Source organism: Magallana gigas, chromosome 3, assembly GCF_963853765.1.
Source record: "Magallana gigas chromosome 3, xbMagGiga1.1, whole genome shotgun sequence".
NCBI lineage: Eukaryota > Metazoa > Mollusca > Bivalvia > Ostreida > Ostreidae > Magallana > Magallana gigas.
The window spans coordinates 18,788,297-18,812,238 of record NC_088855.1 but is presented as its reverse complement, the minus strand read 5'-3'; the positions used below and the strand labels follow the sequence as shown (position 1 = coordinate 18,812,238).

General features: G+C 32.2%; 1 protein-coding gene across 1 annotated transcript; it reads left to right on the top strand.

Annotated features, from left to right (window-relative positions):
- Positions 1–560: 560 nt before the first annotated feature.
- On the top strand, positions 561–22,024 carry LOC105328371 (calmodulin). Its single transcript, XM_034480829.2, has 8 exons — positions 561–584; positions 3,412–3,450; positions 4,274–4,322; positions 16,991–17,134; positions 20,269–20,378; positions 21,150–21,240; positions 21,390–21,446; positions 21,880–22,024. Exons 2-8 carry the CDS (start codon positions 3,436–3,438, stop codon positions 21,942–21,944), a joined length of 531 nt encoding a protein of 176 aa, XP_034336720.1. The 5' UTR covers positions 561–584; positions 3,412–3,435; the 3' UTR covers positions 21,945–22,024.
- The last annotated feature ends 1,918 nt before the right edge of the window (positions 22,025–23,942 follow it).

Genomic DNA, 23,942 nt, shown 5'->3' with positions numbered 1-23,942 from the left:
TGTCCTCTTAAATTGTATAGTTAACTGTCCAGCGTGCAGGGGGTGTAGAGGCTTTTTAATAGAGGGGTTTTCTTTTGGGGGGATTAATATTTAATGACAATGTATTTAAGGTTACTTGAACCTATTGGGTAACCTATTGCCTTTGGACATTAATTTTTAAGTTACTAAGTTGAGTACTTAAAAATTTCCTGTGCAGTGGTGCTTGTAGCAATAAACAGTGTGTAAAAAAAATTAAAGAATGATTTTGTTTAAAGGGAAAAGTCGAGAAAAATTATGACGTTCTTTAATCAGAGCTAGTGATAATGAATACACACATTTGATAGTCAAATAATCTCTACATAATTCAAGCTTGACGTTAAATGAGACGTCCACACTGATTGCATTCGGATGTGAGACATTTACACATTACAGATCACCAAACACATTAAACTGTAGGATTTAAATGAGGGTTGGTTAAAAAGTAGTGTCACACGCCATAATGACAAAATTTCGAACGATAAAATATTTACGAATGTTTTTGTAGATCTGAAAATTTTAATGCAAAACGATATTTACTTCTAAAGACAACATATATAGAGAGTGAGGTAAGGACAGTCGTCGCACGCCTGCACGTTCTTTATGTATTTTGGACGTTTTGTTTTAAATTCAACTTTTTAACCTCTGTGCTTTCAAAGAAATAGTTGAGCTGCTATATCCACACGTTTTTGTTATTGTTTCTATTAAATATCAATATTTTATTTGTACTTCCGGTGGTCACCGGTAACAAATTTCTATGTTCTATTATTGTTATTTTCAATAGAATTTTTAAGATTGTTTTCAAAATATTACTTAGCATTGAAATGATAAAAACTTGGTAAGTGCATTTCTTCTGTTGGGGTATTTCTGATCTAATTGAGAGGTTAATTTTATGGGTGCCGCGATGTCCGTTTATTAAAAATGCGTAAATCTCGCATAGTCCTAGCTTTACCTTTCACGACGCACTGCAAAAGTGCTCGTACAGAAAATAGTACAAAAAATTTATTGCTAAACGACCATGGTATAAAACAAGTGTAAACTAGGCATAAAGCTGATTCTCAAAACACCGTGCTTTCCGAGTTTTATTTGCGCCTCATAAATATCCTCACGAAAGAGCTACAAATCGAAATAAATGTAATTTTCCCCAGTAACATTTTTTATTCCCATTTTTATCGATTGGATACAAATTGCAAGTTCATATCAAATCAACAGGCCAGTTTTGACGGATTTGTTACGTGTACCTTAAAGAAATTCTCATCACTCTTTAAAAATACTTAATATCAGTGAACTAGATGTTTGAGTTGATTTGTAAACCACTTAGTCTTCGTCTTTTCAGTAGCATCCTTTTACAATAAAGCTAGTAGCTGTATGTACAAGGGGATTTTATTGAATACCGACCGTCAGCCGACAAGTTTTAAGTATCGAACGATGGCGTCTAAAACCTGCTCTATTTACATTGTTCAGCTCCCTTCTTAGATTGATTTATCACAGGCAGTGCATCCAGTTACAGAGACTAGCTACTTCGTTCATTAACCATCGAATTTTACGTTTAAACGATTTTGTGGTTGTATATGTTCGAAGGCCGTTTTCCTGTGATCACATATACAAGTAAGTGTTTGTTATGTTCACTCAAAAGTACAAACTATGTACACATGTACATGTATGTATATATCAACAGACGATCGAGTGTTTTTTTTTTTAGTTGGCATCAAATGAACGCCCGCGTTGGGCCAATTGGTTTAAATGACAAAGAGTTCATACAATACATTATAATTTGGTATCGATTTCTGGTCGTCTTGATAAAAATTGTAAAGAAATTCTGTTTTCATAAGTATAGTGCCTAATACATGTACATGTACGTTTGGATTTGCATACGGAGTATTACATGTAACGAATGAGTATTGCCATTTTCGATTCCAAGTAATTTTCTTTATCAGTTTTTGAAGGACAATCTATAAATTTAACGTATATATCATGTAAAGAACTATTGATTTGAGGTTATCCTGGGGCGGATTTAAGGGGGTGGGCGCATCTGGTGTCCCGACAATATAGTTTAGACACCTGAGACTATTAACCACTTTCAAGCACATGTAATTATATGCTATAGTTCAGACACGTTAATTTTAATGTGTGCGACTTAATTCCCCTGGTTAAACCACCATCGATCATCTCTTTTAGTTGTTTCAATGTAATTACAAGGCAAGCTACTTGTACTTGTCTATCCCTTCACATGTACAAGGCATAATGAACCCTTAGACCTTGTATAAGTCCCTAATATATCACAATTATTTATTAAATACTTAAGATAAAGAGTTTTTATACCCCCAGAACCATTTTTTTGGCCGTCTGCAAGCTTATAAATCTTGAACGTCGATAAAATAAACGCATGTTATCCTAATAAGTTGCAGTGAAAATGAATGATGTCAGATAAGGCCGTTACTGAGAAAAAATTTACTCTTTGATTTTTAAATTAGATTTCCGAAAAGGATTGGAATATTGCATGTCGGCATTAATATCTTGCATCAAGACAGTAACTGTTATCTTGCCTGAGGATATACATGTACTAGCATTGTTGTCATACTTTTCTCGCATTTCTACATAATTCTTCTTGCAATATTTTTACAGAAAAAAGTGTTTTGTGTTTTTAAAAAAAATTGCAAATGTTGTGCTTGTATAAACTTTAATTTGTATTATTTCAAATGTGTATGAAAAGCAATCAAGGAAATTCTCATAAATATACTAAAAATTCAAGACATAATATCTTAAAATTTCAGCTTATGTAAGGTTAAAACACAAACAGAAAAAGGTCGATTATGCCTGTAAATATGATTTTAAAATTTTTTTTGGGGGGTGGGGGTTGTATTTTTTAATTTCTTCTAGTGATATTTAACCAGAAATGGATAGAATTTAGAATAATGTTAGAGACAGTCGGAATAAATAGGTTTAAGAAGGTTGCCGTTCGAAATCTTATTACATGTATAACTAGTATACCTTTCTTTATTTCTTGATATTCCATTCTTTCAAAAAGTTCAACTGTCCATCAAAAAGTTCTATTACTGTTATAGTATTAAAGAAAAAATCGTTATAAAAGTGTTGTAGTTTAGGATTTTTTGGATAATGTGCTTCATCAATTGTATCTGTATGAAAAATTCCACGAAAGAACCTTAATACGTAGCCTTATAACCTTAATAATAAGTAGTATAAGTGGTGCAAATTTATACGGTAGTATGGTTATATTTGGAAGCAACAGGATGTTTTGTTTAACTAATACCTCTCAAAAAAATCAATGAGAATTTAATTGGAAAGGCAGTGCCAAACAGTGTTTGTTGACGAATACGGATATGTAAACAGACGATCCGTCCAGAACTGTTTACATTTTTTATGATTTAATTTCAGACTGACATCATTGGAGAGCACACAATGTCTGGATCGCAGGTAAATTCAAAATAATTTTTATAACCTACTAGTACTACAGTTGAATTACAATATCTGGTTAAGTGTGATTAAGTTACGATTGTTACGATCTGAAATGTTGTCCATCTATTACGTTTCGATCTGTTACAAATGGTTTCATTTCATAAACATCCTAACTGCCCTCTGTAACATTGAATTTGTTATCAATTGATTCCTGTATCAATTTATTCTTCATAAAACATCTACAATCACATGTATGTTGTAACTTTTTATGTAGACTACGCGCTTTCGCAACAAAGTGTAAATTTGATATTAAAATTTTGATGTAAAAAGAGAATTATACATACCTTTTTCCATACACCCTGTATTTGACCGAGACACCAATATCAGCCAGAGGGCCAAGGGCCTGATGGCTTTTATTGGCTTGAGGGCTGATACAGGGTGTACTGTAGAAGACGGTATGTATTATTATATTTATTGCATACTTAGTAATAACATATCGAATATATGTTCTTTGCCTAAGTTCATTGAAGACGTAATAACGTGTGAACTACTTCAGACGTTGTTTTGTGACATATGGATCATTCCCTTAAATTTCTACCTAATTCTGAAGTGTGAAAAGACATAGGAGTTCGGAATTTAGTGTGATATAACCATATCAGCCCCGCAGATCAATATCAGTCTTGCAGAATCCATATAACATGTAGCTCTTTAGGCTGATACGGATATAAGCTGATACGGATATTACATGTATAAAGTTAGCTGTATCGCATATGCAAAAACCCTATTTATTATTAAGTATTGCAATAAAGGTTTATATTATCATATGTTCTTTTCATTTTAGAGCGAAGAAGTCAGCATTTTGCAAAGATATTCAGAGGGACAGATTAGAGGTAAAATATAGTATTTTCATATTTGGAAATTTGATTTTTAAGTGAGTAGCATAAGAACTTGATGCAGGTTGACAACAAGTAGCGCGCTTAATTATACCGATAGAAAAATTATTATAGAAAGGTGATGACTTTGATCTTATTTCTTTTTAAACATTCACAGAGAGAGAGAGAGAGAGGAGAGAGATTGTTGTAAAACTAACTTGGGTTGCTTATCCTCATTAGGTATAATTTTGTATACGATATTAAAAGTACGAAGTGTACAATACGATTCTCTATATATAACGTGGGTGTGTTTAATGATATAATTTAATTTCATAATACCCCTTTCGAAGAAGGGAGGGCATATTGCTTTGCTGCTGTCTGTCGGTCTGTCCACTAATAGTTTCCGTTCATTTTTTTCGCAAAGGATGAACATATTGAAATGAAATTTGGTATGCCGAATTAAATATCATGATAATATTAAGGTCAAATTCGATAATGGGTACGATCGAGCAACTTTCGACAGAGTTATGGCCCTTGGATGTAGAAAAATTCCAGTTATTTGCAGTTTCCGCTCATTTTCTTCGCAAAGGATGAATATATTGGAATGAAATTTGGTATACAGTTCATCATGGTAATATCTAGGTCAAGTTTGATATTGGGTACGATCGAGCAATTTTCGACAGAGTTATGACCCTAGGACTTAGAAAAATTCCAGTTATTTACAGTTTCCTATCATTTTCTTCGCAGAGGATAAACATATTGAATTGAAATTTGGTAAACAGGTTTATCATGATAATATCTAGTTCGATATTGGGTACGATCGAGCAATTTTCGACAGAGTTATGGCTCTTGGACGTAGAAAAATTCCAGTTATTAGCAGTTTCCGCTCATTTTCTTCGGAGAGGGTGCTTATATTGATATGAAATTTAGAAATTTGAAACGTTCCAAATACGTTCATTTTCTTTGTGGATGTTTCAAAGGGAGGGGTGGAGCAAAAGTGTTTCACAAACATCTCTTGTCTTTTTATAAAGTCAATAATATTTGAAGAAAATAAGTCAATTAGGAATTTCAAAGCTAATGCTGTGTTCATGCGTCGACTGATACTATTTCCCTTTTTCAAAATGAGATCAATACTGTCCAAAAAATGGCCTCGACCATCGAGACATCTTAATTGAGACTCTATGTAGTGAAAATATATTGAGAATAGTTAAATCATCCCTGTCATATCTTTGGTGGACACAATTATCCTGGCGGCGTGGGTTTCCGAAAGTCTATAATTACTAAACGTTGCACCAACGGTTGTCTCTTTAGTCAACAATTTTGAAACTAAAGTATATCACTTTTAAACTCAGACTCAGAATAAAAAATCGCCAATACTAAACTAAAGAAAAAAATTGTCACCATATGCATGTTCTAGGTAGAAACATTTTAACAAGAGCTTGGAATTTGGGTAGTTGTGTCAAACAGCAATGTGACGTAGGCCTGTCTATTTCACCGCTGGCCACTCGGCCATGGTTCTTTTGAAATCAACAAGATTTGTCTGGCTATTAAGCTAAGACTACGCAGTCAGTGCATATTTCGCTTGAAACCGCGTCATTTTTAACTTGTTTTGACGCATGAAATAGATACCTACGTCCAACCGAAAGTCCAAGGTCTTGTTAAAATGGTTCTATTTGTCAACTTAATGCCGCATTTGACCGATGAAAATGAGCTTCGTATGTGTAGGATAGTCTTATTCATCATCAAATTCCTCCATAATGCTTGGAATGAATAAAACATAACCTTTATTAAGGTCTTCCGTTTCCAACGGAAGACCTTATAGTTTTCGTACGATTTCTTATTAAGGTCTTCCGTTTCCAACGGAAGACCTTATTGTTTTCGTACTGTTTCTTATTATTATTATTATTATTAAGGTCTTCCGTTTCCAACGGAAGACCTTATTGTTTTCGTACTGTTTCTTATTATTATTATTATTATTTATTATTATTATTATTTTTTTCCAAATTTTGTGCACGCAATTTCTCCGAATCTATTCGACCGATCTCAACCATTTTTTCACAGATGTTAAGGCGTGATCTAAACTTAATACATTTTTCTTAATTTTTTCGTAGTCACTTCCGGTACCGAATTGTCGGCCATTTCGTAATTTTTGACGACCAATTTTGTGCAACTATAAACTCGGAAACCATAAGAGATATGAATATCAAATTTTCAGGAAAGGTAGACGATAGTTTGGAGTTGTGCAGCATGTAGTTGTTTAATTCCTGTTGCGCCATTTCTTGGAGCTCGCCTGGGCAGGAAAATTGGGTACGAATTTTCATTCAAAATTTTCACACGTTTTGATTTATATCTTTTTATCAGTTGATATTTTGTTAAAACATATATAACAAAAGAGGTAGAGAATTAAAAGTTCTTTCCATCAAAATCAAGAAAAAGGGGCTGGCCCCTTTATTTAGGGGCCAAAACACTCGTAAACTCTATTACAAATAACTTAAAAACGATAAAGATTTTGTAATGCATTATAGAAGCAAAGTTGTTGATCGTACCAATATCTATTAGAAAAAATTATTACCACGCCCATTTATTACGTAATTAGGGATTTTTAGGGGCCAAAATACTTAAACTTTGACGCAGTATAACTAGAGAAGTAGAAATATTTTGTCAGACATCATGAAGAAAAAATGTTTGAATTATTGATTTGAATCGATTCCATTTATCAAAACACGAATTTCTGTCCCCATTAAGGATCTAGAGGGCTGGCCCCTAAAATATTCAAACATTTGTATCTCAAAAATGATCAACAATTTTAAATAGGTGTAAGAACAAAAATTGTTAGTATTCTTAAGACCTTTTCAAAGAAATCAAGAAAAAGGGGCTGGCCCCTTTAATCAGGGGCCAGGGCACTCTTAAACTCTATTACAAATAACTTCAAAACGATAAAGATTTTTTAATGCTTTATAGAAGCAAAGTTGATTATTGTACCAATATCTATTAGAAAAAATTATTACCACGCCCATTTATTACGTAATTAGGGATTTTTAGGGGCCAAAATACTTAAAGTTTGACGCAATATAACTAGAGAAGTAGAAATATTTTGTTAGACATCATAAAAGAAAAAATGTTTGAATTAATGATTTAAATCGATTCCACATATCCAAACACGAATTTCTGTCCCCATTAAGGATCTAGAGGGCTGGCCCCTAAAATATTCAAACATTTGTATCTCAAAAATGATCAACAATTTTAAATAGGTGTAAGAACAAAAAATGTCAGTATTCTTAGGACGTTTTCAAAGAAATCAAGAAAAAAGGGCTGGCCCCTTAAATTAGGGGCCAGGGCACTCTTAAACTCTATTACAAATAACTTCAAAACGATAAAGATTTTGTAATGCATTATAGAAGCAAAGTTGTTGATCGTACCAATATCTATTTGAAAAAATCATTGCAACGCCCATTTATTACGTAATTAGGGATTTTTAAGGGCCAAAATACTTAACGTTTGACGCAATATAACTAGAGAAGTAGAAACATTTTGTTAGACATCATAAAAGAAAAAATGTTTGAATTAATGATTTAAATCGATTCCACATATCAAAACACGAATTTCTGTCCCCATTAAGGATCTAGAGGGCTGGCCCCTAAAATATTCAATCATTTGTGTCTCAAAATGATCAACAATTTTAGATGGGTGTAAGAACAATACATGTTAGTATTCTTAAGACCTTTTCAAAGAAATCAAGAAAAAGGGGCTGACCCCTAAATAAGGGGCCAAGACACTCGTAAACTCTATTACAAATAACTTAAAAACAATAAAGATTTTGTTTTGCATTATAGAAGCAAAGTTGTTGATCGTAACAATATCAGTTTGTAAAACTCATAGCCACACCCATTGATGACGTAATAAGGAATTTTTAGGGGATTAAAACATTAAATCTTTAATGTGCTGTATGTGAAATGTGAGTGGAAATTCTGAAATTTCATTGATATTTCAATGGTATTGTTTGAAAAATTGAACGGAAGACCTCCTCGTTACTCGTAACGAGATCGTATCTAGTTAAGGTCTTCCGTTTCCAGCGGAAGACCTTATTGTTTTCGTACTGTTTCTTATTATTATTATTATTTTTTTTTTCCAAATTTTGTGCACGAGATTTCTCGAAATCTATTCGACCGATCTCAACCATTTTTTCACAGATTGTTGGGCGTGATCTAAACTTCATACATTTTTCTTAATTTTTTCGTAGTCACTTCCGGTACCGAATTGTCGGCCATTTTGTAATTTTTGACGACCCATTTTGTGCAGCGGACACTCGGAACTCGGAAACCATAAGAGATATGAATATGAAATTTTCAGGATAGGTAGACTATAGTTTGAAGTTGTGCAGCATGTAGTTGTTTAATGCCTGTTGCGCTATTTCTTGGAGCTCGCCTGGGCACGAAAATTGGGCACGAATTTTCATTCAAAATTTTCACACGTTTTGATTTATATCTTTTTATCAGTTGATATTTTGTTTAGACATATATAACAAAAGTGGTAGAGAATCAAAAGTTATTTCCAACAAAATCAATAAAAAGGGGCTGGCCCCTTTTTTAAGGGGCCAACGCACTCTTAAACTCTATTACAAATAACTTAAAAACGATAAAGTTTTTGTAATGCATTATAGAAGCAAAGTTGTTGATCGTACCAATATCTATTAGAAAAAATTATTGCCACGCCCATTTATTACGTAATTAGGGATTTTTAGGGGCCAAAGTACTTAAACTTTGACGCAATATAACTAGAGAAGTAGACATTTTTTGTTAGACATGATAGAAGAGAAAATGTTTAAATTTATGATTTAAATCGATTCCATTTATCAAAACACGAATTCCTGTCCCCATTAAGGATCTAGAGGGCTGGCCCCTAAAATATTCATACATTTGTATCTCAAAAATGATCAACAATTTTAGATGGGTGTAAGAACAAAAATTGTTAGTATTCTTAAGACCTTTTCAAAGAAATCAAGAAAAAGGGGCTGGCCCCTTTTTTTTTGGGGGGGGGGGCAAGAAACTCGTAAAGTATATTACAAATTACATAAAAACGATTAAGATTTCGTAATGCATTATAAAAGCAAAGTTGTTAATTGTAGCAATATCTATCTGGAAAACTCATTGCAACACCCATTTATTACGTAATTAGGGATTTGTATACATTATCTGAAAGTGTGTGTGTGTGTGGGGGGGGGGGGGGGGGGTAATTCTAAAATTATATCGATTATTCATGGTATGATTAAAAACAGAAATCGCAAGGAAGACCTACTCGTTACTCGTAACGAGATCGTATCTAGTTATTATTATTTTTTTCCACGAATTTTGTGCACGCGATTTCTCGAAAACTATTCGGCCGATTTCGACCATTTTTTCTCAGATGATAGCCAGTGGTCATAATTCTAGAAGTTTTTTGAAATTTTGAAATCGGCACTTCCGGTTCCGATTTACGGCCGATTTTGTCAGTTTTTGCGACCCATTTTGTGCAGACATAAACTCAGAGACTATCAGAGATAGGAATATGAAATTTTCAGGATAGGTAGACCATAGGTTGAAGTTGTGCACAATGTAGTTTTTTTGCGCCAGTGGCGCCATTTCTATGAGCTCGCCTAGGCTCGAAAATTGGGTACGAATTTCGAATCAAATTTTTCATACGTTTTAATCTGTATCTTTTTATTAGTTGATATTCTGTTAAAACATATATAACAAGAAAGGTAGATAATCCAAAGTTCTTTTCAACAAAATCAAGAAATAGGGGCTGGCCCCTTAAATTAGGGGCCAGGGCACTCATAAACTCTATTACAAATAACTTAAAAAGGATAAAGATTTTGTAATGCATTATAGAAGCAAAGTCGTTGATCGTACCAATATCTATTAGGAAAAATCATTGCCACGCCCATTTATTACGTAATTAGGGATTATTAGGGGCCAAAGTACTTAAACTTTGACGAAAAATAACTAGAGAAGTAGAAATATTTTGTTAGACATCATAGAAGAGAAAATGTTTGAATAAATGATTTAAATTGATTCCACTTATCAAAACACGAATTTCTGTCCCCATTAAGGATCTAGAGGGCTGGCCCCTAAAATATTCAATCATTTGTATCTCAGAAATGATCAACAATTTTACATGGGTGTAAGAACAAAAAATATTTGTATTCATGAGACCTTTCGTATAAAATCAAGAAAAAGGGGCTGGCCCCTTTTTTAAGAGGTCAAGGCACTCTTAAACTCTATTACAAATAACTTAAAAACGATAAAGATTTTGTAATGCATTATAGAAGCAAAGTTGTTGATCGTACTAATATCTATTAGAAAAAAATATTGCCAAGCCCATTTATTACGTAATTAGGGATTTTTAGGGGCCAAAGAACTTAAACTTTGACGCAATATAACTAGAGAAGTAGAAATATTTTGTTATACATCATAGAAGAGAAAATGTTTGAATTTATGATTTAAATGGATTCCACATGTGAAAACACGAATTTCTGTCCCCATTAAGGATTTAGAGGGCTGGCCCCTAAAATATGCAATCATTTGTATCTCAAAAATGAACAACAATTTTAGATGCATGTAAGAACAAAATATGTTAGTATTCGTGAGTCCTTTCGAATAAACGGAAGAAAAAGGGGCTGGCCCCTTCAATTAGGGACCAAGACACTGGTAAAGTCTTTTACACATACCTTAAAAACGATGAAGATTTTGTATAATATTATAGAAACAAAGTTGTTGATCGAAACAATATCAGTTTGTAAAACTCATTGCCCGACCAACTGATGACGTATTTATAGATTTTCAGGGACTAAAACCTTAAATCTTTAATGTGCTGTATCTGAAAAAGCAAAACACTTTGTAAAGCATTTTAAAGGATATTGACAATCGTATACATTATCTAAAAGGAAGTGGTTGAGGGAGAATTCTGAAATTTCATTGATATTTTAATCGAATCGTTTAAAAAATTGAACGGAAGACCTACTCGTTACTCGTAACGAGATCGTATCTAGTTTATTATTATTATTATTTTTTTCCAAATTTTGTGCACGAGATTTCTCAGAATCTATTCGACCGATCTCAACCATTTTTTCACAGATGTTAGGGCGTGATCTGAACTTAATACATTTTTCTTAATTTTTTCGTAGTCACTTCCGGTACCGAATTGTCGGCCATTTCGTAATTTTTGACGACCAATTTTGTGCAACTATAAACTCGGAAACCATAAGAGATATGAATATCAAATTTTCAGGAAAGGTAGACGATAGTTTGGAGTTGTGCAGCATGTAGTTGTTTAATTCCTGTTGCGCCATTTCTTGGAGCTCGCCTGGGCAGGAAAATTGGGTACGAATTTTCATTCAAAATTTTCACACGTTTTGATTTATATCTTTTTATCAGTTGATATTTTGTTAAAACATATATAACAAAAGAGGTAGAGAATTAAAAGTTCTTTCCATCAAAATCAAGAAAAAGGGGCTGGCCCCTTTATTTAGGGGCCAAAACACTCGTAAACTCTATTACAAATAACTTAAAAACGATAAAGATTTTGTAATGCATTATAGAAGCAAAGTTGTTGATCGTACCAATATCTATTAGAAAAAATTATTACCACGCCCATTTATTACGTAATTAGGGATTTTTAGGGGCCAAAATACTTAAACTTTGACGCAGTATAACTAGAGAAGTAGAAATATTTTGTCAGACATCATGAAGAAAAAATGTTTGAATTATTGATTTGAATCGATTCCATTTATCAAAACACGAATTTCTGTCCCCATTAAGGATCTAGAGGGCTGGCCCCTAAAATATTCAAACATTTGTATCTCAAAAATGATCAACAATTTTAAATAGGTGTAAGAACAAAAATTGTTAGTATTCTTAAGACCTTTTCAAAGAAATCAAGAAAAAGGGGCTGGCCCCTTTAATCAGGGGCCAGGGCACTCTTAAACTCTATTACAAATAACTTCAAAACGATAAAGATTTTTTAATGCTTTATAGAAGCAAAGTTGATTATTGTACCAATATCTATTAGAAAAAATTATTACCACGCCCATTTATTACGTAATTAGGGATTTTTAGGGGCCAAAATACTTAAAGTTTGACGCAATATAACTAGAGAAGTAGAAATATTTTGTTAGACATCATAAAAGAAAAAATGTTTGAATTAATGATTTAAATCGATTCCACATATCCAAACACGAATTTCTGTCCCCATTAAGGATCTAGAGGGCTGGCCCCTAAAATATTCAAACATTTGTATCTCAAAAATGATCAACAATTTTAAATAGGTGTAAGAACAAAAAATGTCAGTATTCTTAGGACGTTTTCAAAGAAATCAAGAAAAAAGGGCTGGCCCCTTAAATTAGGGGCCAGGGCACTCTTAAACTCTATTACAAATAACTTCAAAACGATAAAGATTTTGTAATGCATTATAGAAGCAAAGTTGTTGATCGTACCAATATCTATTTGAAAAAATCATTGCAACGCCCATTTATTACGTAATTAGGGATTTTTAAGGGCCAAAATACTTAACGTTTGACGCAATATAACTAGAGAAGTAGAAACATTTTGTTAGACATCATAAAAGAAAAAATGTTTGAATTAATGATTTAAATCGATTCCACATATCAAAACACGAATTTCTGTCCCCATTAAGGATCTAGAGGGCTGGCCCCTAAAATATTCAATCATTTGTGTCTCAAAATGATCAACAATTTTAGATGGGTGTAAGAACAATACATGTTAGTATTCTTAAGACCTTTTCAAAGAAATCAAGAAAAAGGGGCTGACCCCTAAATAAGGGGCCAAGACACTCGTAAACTCTATTACAAATAACTTAAAAACAATAAAGATTTTGTTTTGCATTATAGAAGCAAAGTTGTTGATCGTAACAATATCAGTTTGTAAAACTCATAGCCACACCCATTGATGACGTAATAAGGAATTTTTAGGGGATTAAAACATTAAATCTTTAATGTGCTGTATGTGAAATGTGAGTGGAAATTCTGAAATTTCATTGATATTTCAATGGTATTGTTTGAAAAATTGAACGGAAGACCTCCTCGTTACTCGTAACGAGATCGTATCTAGTTATTATTATTATTTTTTTCCACAAATTTTGTGCACGCGATTTCTCAAAAACTATTCGACTGATTTCAATCATTTTTTCACAGAAGATAGGACTTGATGTAAACTTCATACGTTTTTGAGATTTTTTCTGTCGTCATTTCCGGTACCGATTTATCGGCCATTTTGCACATTTTCACGACCTATTTTGTGCAGAGCTGATCTCAGAAACTATCAGAGATATGACTATGAAATTTTCAGGATAGGTAGTCTATAGTTTGAAGTTGTGCACTATTATGTTGTTTTACGCCAGTGGCGCCATTTCTTTGAGCTCGCCTGGGCTCGAAAATTGAGTACGAATTTTCAATCAAAATTTTCATACGTTTTGATCTGTATCTTTTTATTAGTTGATATTTTGTTAAGACATGTATAACAAAAGTAGTAGATAATTGAACGTTCTTTCCAACAAAATCAGGAAAAAGGGGCTGGCCCCTTAAATTAGGGGCCAAGACACTCGTAAACTCTATTACAAATAACTTAAAAACGATAAAGATTTTGTAATGCATTATAGAAGCAAAGTTGTTGATCGTAACAATATGTATCAGGAAAAATCATTGCCACGCCTATTTATTACGTAATTAGGGATTTTTAGGGGCCAAAGTACTTAAACTTTGACGAAAAATAACTAGAGAAGTATACATTTTTTGTTAGACATCAAAGAAGAGAAAATGTTTGATTAAATGATTTTAATTGATTCTACTTATTAAAATACGAATTTCTGTCCCCATTAAGGATCTAGAGGGCTGGCCCCTAAAATATTCAATCATTTGTATCTCAAAAGTGATCAACAATTTTAGATGGATGTAAGAACAAAAAATGTTAGTATTCATGAGACCTTTCGTATAAAATCAAGAAAAAGGGGCTGGCCCCTTAAATTAGGGGCCTATAGACTCCCAAACTCTATTACTCATACGTTAAAAATGATGAAGATTTTGTAATGCATTATAGAAACAAAGTTGTTGATCGCAGCAATATCAGTTTGTAAAACTCATTTCCAAACCCATTGATAACGTATTTAGAGATTTTAGGGGACTAAAATCTTAAATCTTTAATGTGCTGTATGTCAAAAAGGAAAACTCTTTGTTAAGCATTTTAAAGGATATTGACAATCGTATACATTATCTAAAAGGAATTGGTTGAGGGATAATTCTGAAATTTCATTGAAATTTTAATCGAATCGTTTAAAGAATTGAACGGAAGACCTACTCGTTACTCGTAACGAGATCGTATCTAGTTAATATTTTAATTGGTTCTAAAGCATTTATTTCATAGTTTTATTTATATGTATTGTATAGTATAGTTGCGTTATTTACTCCATAACTACATTTCAGCAGGCTGTTACATATAGTTCGTAATAACAGTTAAGAAGTCTATATGATAAGCACAACTTCAGTTTTAAAATACCGTTTAAATACTAGTATCACTTAAAAACTGCAATTGCAGGTTTTTACATGTAAGTATAAAAAAAACCTTGCTAGATATTTCGAATTTAACGTCACTTTTATATCAGGACTGAAAGTTGCTCTACTTTATTTAACCCCCCAAAAATACGACAAAGTCATGACTATTCTAGACACATGGAATGACATTAAAATAACCTTTCACTTGCAATCATTCTGATTTCTAGAATAATATTTTCTAGCATTTAATTGAAACTTTAATTAGCTAGGTTGTAATTAATAAGCTTTGAAAAATTTGTTTATTTAGGTCGTAAGTTATTTCGTCAAACGATGCTCAGGTGTACAAAATTAGAAAATTGCAAGTCATGAAACAAATTAACGGTTATTACATGAAGAGTTGTTAATTTCCTTAAGTTAGTGAGAAATATCAATAAATGTCAAAGACTAATGTAGGTCGTTTCATTTATAAACTTCTACTTTATGGGGGTTTTTAACATCAGTTCGGTAACCATATTTAATCTTTAATAAATCAAGACTAAATTTATATATAGAGATTTTTTTAGGGGGGGGGGGGTAGAGAAACAGAAACTACATGTAGTATTCTATTTTTCATTAAAACATACTTTATTTGCATATTTATTATATGATTATATGAGGCTTCACATGTTTTAAAGATATATATTTTCCAGTTGTGATTCTTTAAAGGTTAAGGAATCATCATGTAGTAATTGATCTCAAAAATAAGTAAAAATGAATGCAAGAACAAAACTGCTGTACAACTTGGGTATTATTTAGAATTCGCAGTGTTTGCACTTGCATACATGGTCACAATAAAAACAAATGACCTATCGGTAATATTAGGTTAAAGTGCTAGTGCAATTCGCGGCCTAATATTTATTAGCACCCAATATCATTGATCGCTTCTTAGACTACTGACATGGTATGGCGAAACCTGGCACGAAAATTTATGAAGGTTAGTTTGATGAGAAGTTTTCATTATTCGGTATACCTTTGTAAAACTGATTACACTGTAAGCATGTCGTATTGTTTCTAAATCTATTTTAAAATTATCTTTTAAATTTTTTTACTTAAAATTTACATGTATATTTTATGTGCTGTTTTGTTTTTTAATTAATTAAATTCGAGCTACAACTGCTCTAAAAGTTCATGTAATATGTAAGTTTAATTTTCGTCATCTTCCAATTCACTTGCAAAATTCTGCTTTTGAGTCAGTCTTGTTTGTGGTGACATATTGTTTGAGACGCATATGAAAACATTTCACCAACCCTGATATCGTAGAAAACACCTTTTTGTACAGATACATGTAACAGCAATAAATCTAGTTTCTGTAATTCTTTGAATAATTGCATCATGGCCGACTTTGGTGAACAAAATGTACAATGCCACAATGATAATCAGTATTTATTTCAAAATGAAAAAATAAATTATATGAGTTTCATCGTTATGTTAAAACCGAATAAAAGCTTCGTTTGTGAAAATTGATTGCCTGATTCGCGTAATATTATGTCGTAAAAAGTATTCCATTTCAATTTTTTTTCGTAAATTTAATTTGATTCCATTTGAACATCGCTCCAACTTAGACCCTTCTTAAATTGATGATTTGATTTGTTAACACAATATTTCGAACTGAGTACTGATGTGAGGGCACCCTAATCGACCATCAATAATAGCAGAAATTGCTCCCTATTGTTCTCGATTTTTTGACATCAAATGATGTGATTATTTATGATATGCTCATAGCTTGTCATATTAACATGTACTATTGTACATGTATGCCGAAATTAGTTATTACGTATGACGGTATTTTTCAATTGTGTATTGTTTATGTTTATTGAAACTGTTTATTTGCACTTTGTGGCGTTCTTTTAAATAAAATTACGCTGATGTTATTATTTCATGTGTATCCTGTTAATTTTATTAAGATATGCCGTTTTTGAAATACATGATGACATTTTATAATTTACATTTCCTTGTATTTTCATGCAATTGCTTTTAATTCTGGTATTAAGTTGGCAGTAGGGACATTTATTGTTATACACAAACAATACTCGTAACTATACTGACAAGTTTTGATTTTTTTTTTTAGAATTTTCAAAAATATACTTTTAATAAACTTCCAATTCAGAGCTTCGGGAGGCTTTCCGACTTTTCGATAAAGACGGAGATGGGTCTATCACCACAGACGAGTTGGGAACAGTTATGAGAAACCTCGGACAGTTTCCATCTTCTGATGAACTGAATCTCATGCTTAAAGAAATTGACATTGATGGTCAGTATTTGTGTGTTTGTTTGTGTGTATGATATTTGTGAGGGCGATAAAAGCTAACAATTTTAAGGGGATATCTTTTAGATCCAGTATTATTCCCAAATGAAAAAGATTTGATTTTACATATTTTTAAAGTTTTCTAACATACCGATAAAAGTACATGTATATAAACCTGCATGTCCTTCACACCCGAACACAACCTTCATGAATCTATTTTTTATTATTTAAAATTAATCTTGTTTGGTCTTAGTAAACATGAAACAAGTCACAAGCTATTGTCATCAATGTAGATATATAATGTGCACATTAAATGTACTTTTACAAAATGATCAGTGAGACAGTTTGTTTTATTGGTTTAATCAGAAAAATTGTATGATTTTTCATGAGAAGACCATTGATTGAGAATGTTTAGATTAATTTTGTTTGATCAAACTGAATCTGATTTTGTCGAGTCATTTTCAGATTGCATTTATTTTCTAAGACAAACTACTTAGTACAGTTTTTGGTGTAATATACACATAGAAACAACTTTTTTTTAGCTCATCGAGACGAAGTCCGGGGAGCCTACGCAATACCCCCGGCGTCGGCGTCCGGACTTGTTTAAAATTTTTGTTGCAGGTCCTGTATCTAAGTTACTACTTGTCTTGTCCTCACAAATTGGCTAAAGTTTTTGGAGCAGCTGCCCTCTGGGGATTATATCTTAGTTATTACTGGTCCTAACTTCACCAAACTTGCATAGATGGTGCGTCAAATGAATCTGATGCACTTCATAGGCAATGATGCTGAATCAGAGCCATAGGTTTTGGATGCTGAGGTAGCTTCAGATACAGAGCCTGATCTCCATTATCCAGGATGCCAAAAAAACCTACTATATTCAAACTTTCGTGATAGACGTCTTTGTTCTTTAATGATATAACATTTTTTTTATAATACAGTATTATATTATAGTGTATGAAGTGATACACTATTTTATTATATGATACAATATTATTTCATATAAAATAATATTGTAAAAAAAATAACATGATACAATGTGATATTGTATCAAACTTTTTGTATATAATAATATTGTATCATGATATTTCTTTCATATATTTTATATTTTGTATAATATGATATTGTATTATATAAAATATATTATATATTGTATCACATGAAATAGCAACATTATGATATATCGTATCATATGATACAATTTTGTATTACATATTATATTGTATCATACGATCTTTTATAATTATATGATATTGTAATATAAAATGTATAACATGTATTGTATCACATAAAATTGTATCATATGATAATGTCAAATATAATACTGTATTATACAATATGATATTATATTTAATATGATGTTGTATTATATAATATATATTTGTATCATATGATACTTTATATTATTATATTATAATACATGTATTGTATAATGTGATAAAATACATTTACATATAACACGATACAGTACCATATTATATTTTATGATACAATGTCATAGTTTGAAACAGTGTCATATTTAACAATTTCAAATATGATATACATGTGATAAAGGTGATGCCCCGTCTCGGTGAGCTTTGTAATCTCTGATTACCTATGTTTAGCTAAAGAGGAAACAAGTGATTTTATAGTGCAGTGTCTGATTTGATCAATAAAAATTTGAAAAGATATTAGCCATCAAAGTATAAGGTTGCCCGACTTCATAGTAACTTATCCAAAGTCGTCTTCTATTAGATATATTTATCCTGAAAGTGTTATTAATTTCAAATTCAAACTGAAGGGGAAAATGAATGCATAGATTGTTAAAAAGCATCATTTATAAAGTTATATACACGTTGATCATGAAATCAAACTATAACAATTTTTTAAAAGTAAAAATCAGGGATAACTGATTTGTAAACTTGAAACAATAATGTTTTCTTTTAACATTTAAACGTGCTGGGCTGGATTGTAATCACAAACAAAACTTACGACTTACGACAAAATTAATAATTGCTTATTGATTTAAAAAAAACTATCATTATTTGATTTCAATGGCTGTACAATTGTAGAAATCAAAATTAGCAGGTAAATTAATTACATGTATTAATATGAATTTTGTTACAGAAATTGCAATCTATATAACTGAAAGTTGTTAGTTGCCGACGAAACGAAAACAGCCCAATGTTTTACATACGAAAATGTTGAGAACTGTTTAAAAAATTTCCAGGTATTTTGTGCCGAATTCCAAAATACATATATTCAGAGTTATGGCTAGTGTTGCTCAGGTGAGTGATGTATCCCCTAGGCCTCATGCCCAATATATTTTTTCGTGAAAGCTTACCTTTTGGAACAAACCCGCTTAGTTAAGAAAATATTAATTTTATTTTTATATCATCGTCGGAAACCAACGGTAGCCTCGCTTGTCGAAGGTGAGAGAGGCAAGACGATCGTCAGGCGTCATGGGTTTCCCACGATGATTTTTGTAGGACAAATTAAATGCTAAATGTCGCGTTACTCTACATACTATGTTTGTAGCATTTTAATTTTTATATGCCTTTTAAGCGTGCGTGCCTGAAATTTAAACTCGCCAACAACATGTTTTTTAGTTTATTTTTTATTCATCATCGAATAAGGACCTATAGTATCTTTTTAATAAAACGAAAGTAAATTCCAATCCATTTCTGGACCTTTTCTTTTATTATATAGCAAATACACCTTACCACATCATATATTATCATATTAATATATAATGCTCATATTAAAGTAAAATCTAACATATCATGAATTTAATTATTCTTTGTTTAAAACTGAAAATTAGTCAATTTAACAATTTCATTAGTGAATTATATAATAAGATCATCTGCGAAATATCTCCTTTCCTTGCACAGCATTGCAACTAATGAAATAAATGTAAATCTTAACTTCGTATTATTTTCTACCAATCGCAAATGAGAGGAAGTACACAACCCGAAGAAAGTAAATTATTTCTTCTCTGTAACCTGTCTTCCAAGGAAGACGATGAAATTAACTGGCAACGGGAATTTGGTATTACTTCATCATATACCTAAAATCCACCTCCATGCCTCATCGATTAGTTTTATTTCTTCAGAGGGTTATATGTAAGAAAATATAAATGACATTGACAATTTTTCTTCTATAAGGTGATGGCACGTTCAGTTTTGAGGAGTTTGTGCAGGTGATGGCCAACATGGGGGGGATCTCAGAACAGTCAGCTGAGGACGAGGAAGAGGAATTGAGACAAGCATTCAGGGTATTCCAGTAGTTTGGTTTTTGTGTTTACATTTGCAGTCGTGCTCCATTTATAGGAACACAGGTAAATTGCATGCCTACAGCCTACAGCCAATACTTTGATTTCAGCAAAGCCCGGCTAAAAATCTTTTAAAAATTGCTTTCTTGTCTCTATAGAGAAAGAATATAAAAAGATTGGCGTCAGACAAGAGCACACAGTTTGGTTCATACACTTTAGGCTGGGTAAAGCCTTCTGATTAGAACTGACATTTAATAAGGTCTGCCTAATTATGTAACGATTGACGATACACCGTTTCCCTAGTAAACACTTATGTCTCCAACACGTTAATCAGATTAGATAAGATACATCATAATAAATTGAAATGTTAAGTGAGAGTTCTTTCCCAATTTTTCTCTAAAGGATTACAGGTTCGAAAACGGAAGTAAAGTGTCTGTCAAAAAGGGCGTAGCATGGAACAATCATAGTGAGGATATAATACCTTGCTTAATCAAAACAAAATAGCCACAGTATAATGATAATGATGTTTCATTATAGTTGAAGGAATATTATAACAGCACATTCTTTTCATTTCGTTTTGACTAAAAGCATAGACTTGTTTTGAGTTAGTTGAGACAATTTTGAATTCAAGATTGTAATAATTAATCAATTTTTTAATTAAAACAACTACAGTGTATATATATGTTGCACAGTGTATATATATTGCAAACATTCTTCTTAAATGGATAAGGAGGCAAATTTTATTTTACATTTCTTTTTCTTGTTTACATGTAGGTATTTGACAAGGGTGGGTGCGGTTATATTACAGCGTCTGATTTGAGAGCGGTGTTACAGTGCATGGGAGAAGACCTTACAGAGGAAGAGAGTAAGAAAAGCATTTTAAAAATTAGAATTTTTTTCAATTTTTTTTCAATTTTTTCAATTTTTTTTTTCAATTTTTCAATCCTTTATGTGCATACAACATGTACTAGACTTTTATATGGCGTCGACTAAATTGTCACTTTATCATTATAGTTGATGAAATGATTGCTGAAGTGGATATTGATGGGGACGGAAGAATAGACTTTGAAGGTAAAGCTAAATGTATATGCAAACCATATACATTTGCCTCACATGTGTAAAAATATAAAAACCAACATTTTTCCACTTATAACAGGCCTTCTAGCTAGTTTTAAAGGAATTCATGTTTAAAATCAATCCGACCAGCAACTGTAAACTAATTTTTTTTCGCATACGAGACATTTCCGCGAGATTCGCGAAAGCCTGGTCATCGCGGATATTTCTCGTGGTGAACTTGACGTATGGTTGTTATTACAACATCTTTTATCGCGAAATCGGTTTAAAGTAAATTGCGAAAGATAAAAAATCGCAGGGAATAAAAGTTGGTTTGCAGAATTACAGTATCAATTACACTGGAATTTTAGCAAAAAATTATTATATGATCACACAAACTGATATTTAATAAATATCTAAGGTAATGCAAGCTTTCTTGTTTATTTTGTAGAGTTTATCGCTTGTATGTGCGAGGATAAGACAGACGTAAAGAGACAGGATCCGTTCGATGACTAAATATTTAATGATGTCTTCTGCCTCCTCCTGATTATAGATATTTTAAAAAATAAAAATTAAAAGCCAAGGTTATCACTAAACAGGGCTTTCCTCTCTCCGTGGGCTTCATTATAATTTAAAAATTATCTGACGTCTAGCGGGTTTTTATTTTTGCTTTTCAAAATATTAAAAAAACATCACGTTAAAGCTTAACATTTGATCAGAAATTGATTAGTTATTCCGCTAGCTTAAAGGTCATATGCTGGCTGACTTTTTTCATACTCACGTGTATTGTTAGGTCATTACATGTGTCAATTACCAAATTGTTTACGGATTTTCTCGTTTTCCCGATTACGACAGAGAGCACCTGTCCTGTGTGACCGGTCTGCAGAGGATACTCACTCCTCCATGGCACCTAGGCCTGATCGTATCTTTTTTTTAGAGGTCCGTATTTGCTCTGCTCCTGTTTTGAGGAATTTATAAGGATCATTTTGTGGTGTATTATAAACATTGGTATAATCAATGCGTAACTGTTCATAGCGTTGTTAGCAGTTGAATTTTCATATAACGTTTTAATTTCATATCATCTCATTTTGCCCTCGTTTACAGTTAGCAAAATTAAATGAAGACTATCCATTTAGAGCAAGTTTATTCTTTTAACTACTCAGTTCTCAGGCAATATGAAAATGAGGGGATAGCGTTTATTAGTTTCAAATAAAATACTAGTAGGCGAAAATAACAAGAGGGTTGAACAACAACCTGTAGTGTTCATCTGAATTTTTCAAACTGTGATCCTTGGACAATTTTAGGACCCCAAAAACGCTTGAAAATTTTATGACCCGCACCCCTTCCATACCTATAATGGGTCTAAGGAGAGGTTCAAGAATCAGTAGGATGAGGGTGGGTTAAGATCTTTGAATTATATTCCTATCATTGAACTGCAGGGCCACAATTTGAAATAATATTACATAGCATGGATATCAAAGCATCCCAGTTCTAGTCCTAATTGTTAACACAGTAACCGCTGAAACAACACTAGCTTAGAAAATTTTGTTTGACTTTATTAAGGTTCTCGGAATAGAGTTACTTAAGTTGCTGGGATTAGAGTTATGGCCGATATTACTCAAATGAAAAATGTGACCACCGAGTCTCTTGGTTATAATTTTAAAAATATTGACCGCTAAAGCGAAAGGAGGACAGAAAACAAAGTGAGAACGACATTAGAAAAACCATACATATGCAGGTGGAAACAAAGCTACTTTTCTGACCATGGTGAAATTCTTTAGACATTCAGCTCTCAGGGGTATCTGAGCATGATAAAGGTGCGAGACGATAGTGTCTATAACTAATTAACAATTTTTAATTATCGGCGAGTCGATGTCTATAGTCATGGATTCCTTGTCTATTTAAGATAGTTAATTAGTAAAGAAAATGGGTTGAATTGTCTGGCGAATATTGTGGACTGATTGTTTAAATGCATGCTGCTAAAATACAGATGAAACGAAATCATTTATTTAAATTTATTTAGTTTAACCGCTCTTCCTCACGTATTCTGTTATCAGTCTACTTAATTCTGTATTAGATTTATAAGATCTTTCACAAGTTTAAAGATTTGTCTTTTTATTTTCTCGATCATGTCGAGTGTGTGTCCATTCTGCCCTTGTCTAGAACATAAACTACGTATACTTGAGCAAGCTTAAGGTTTTCATTTCGGCCTGATGGTAACGTTAACATACTAGATGTAGTACCTTGTTTGATAACTCTAGGAACTTTTAGATACCTTACATTTCATCCATACGTGTATTTCAGTTAATTTGTTGTGTTTTAAAGAAATTTATTTTTTTTTACTCAGAGCTCAAACTATCGTTCATGGTTTTTTTAATACTCTTAATGTTTTACTAAATTACGAAGCGCAAGAAACCAAATTGGGCAGACAAATTCTGAAAAACAAGTTGCTGTCCTTGGAAAAAATACAGCAATACGTGGACCCTATGTATGTGTTTCTAACGGAAACGTGAA

Excerpts from the sequence above, each read along its gene's own strand:
- LOC105328371 (XM_034480829.2), top strand. Across the intron at positions 20,379-21,149 it reads AATTGAGACAAGCATTCAGG|GTATTTGACAAGGGTGGGTG; the intron begins GTATTCCAGTAG and ends GTTTACATGTAG. Across the intron at positions 21,447-21,879 it reads CGGAAGAATAGACTTTGAAG|AGTTTATCGCTTGTATGTGC; the intron begins GTAAAGCTAAAT and ends TTTATTTTGTAG.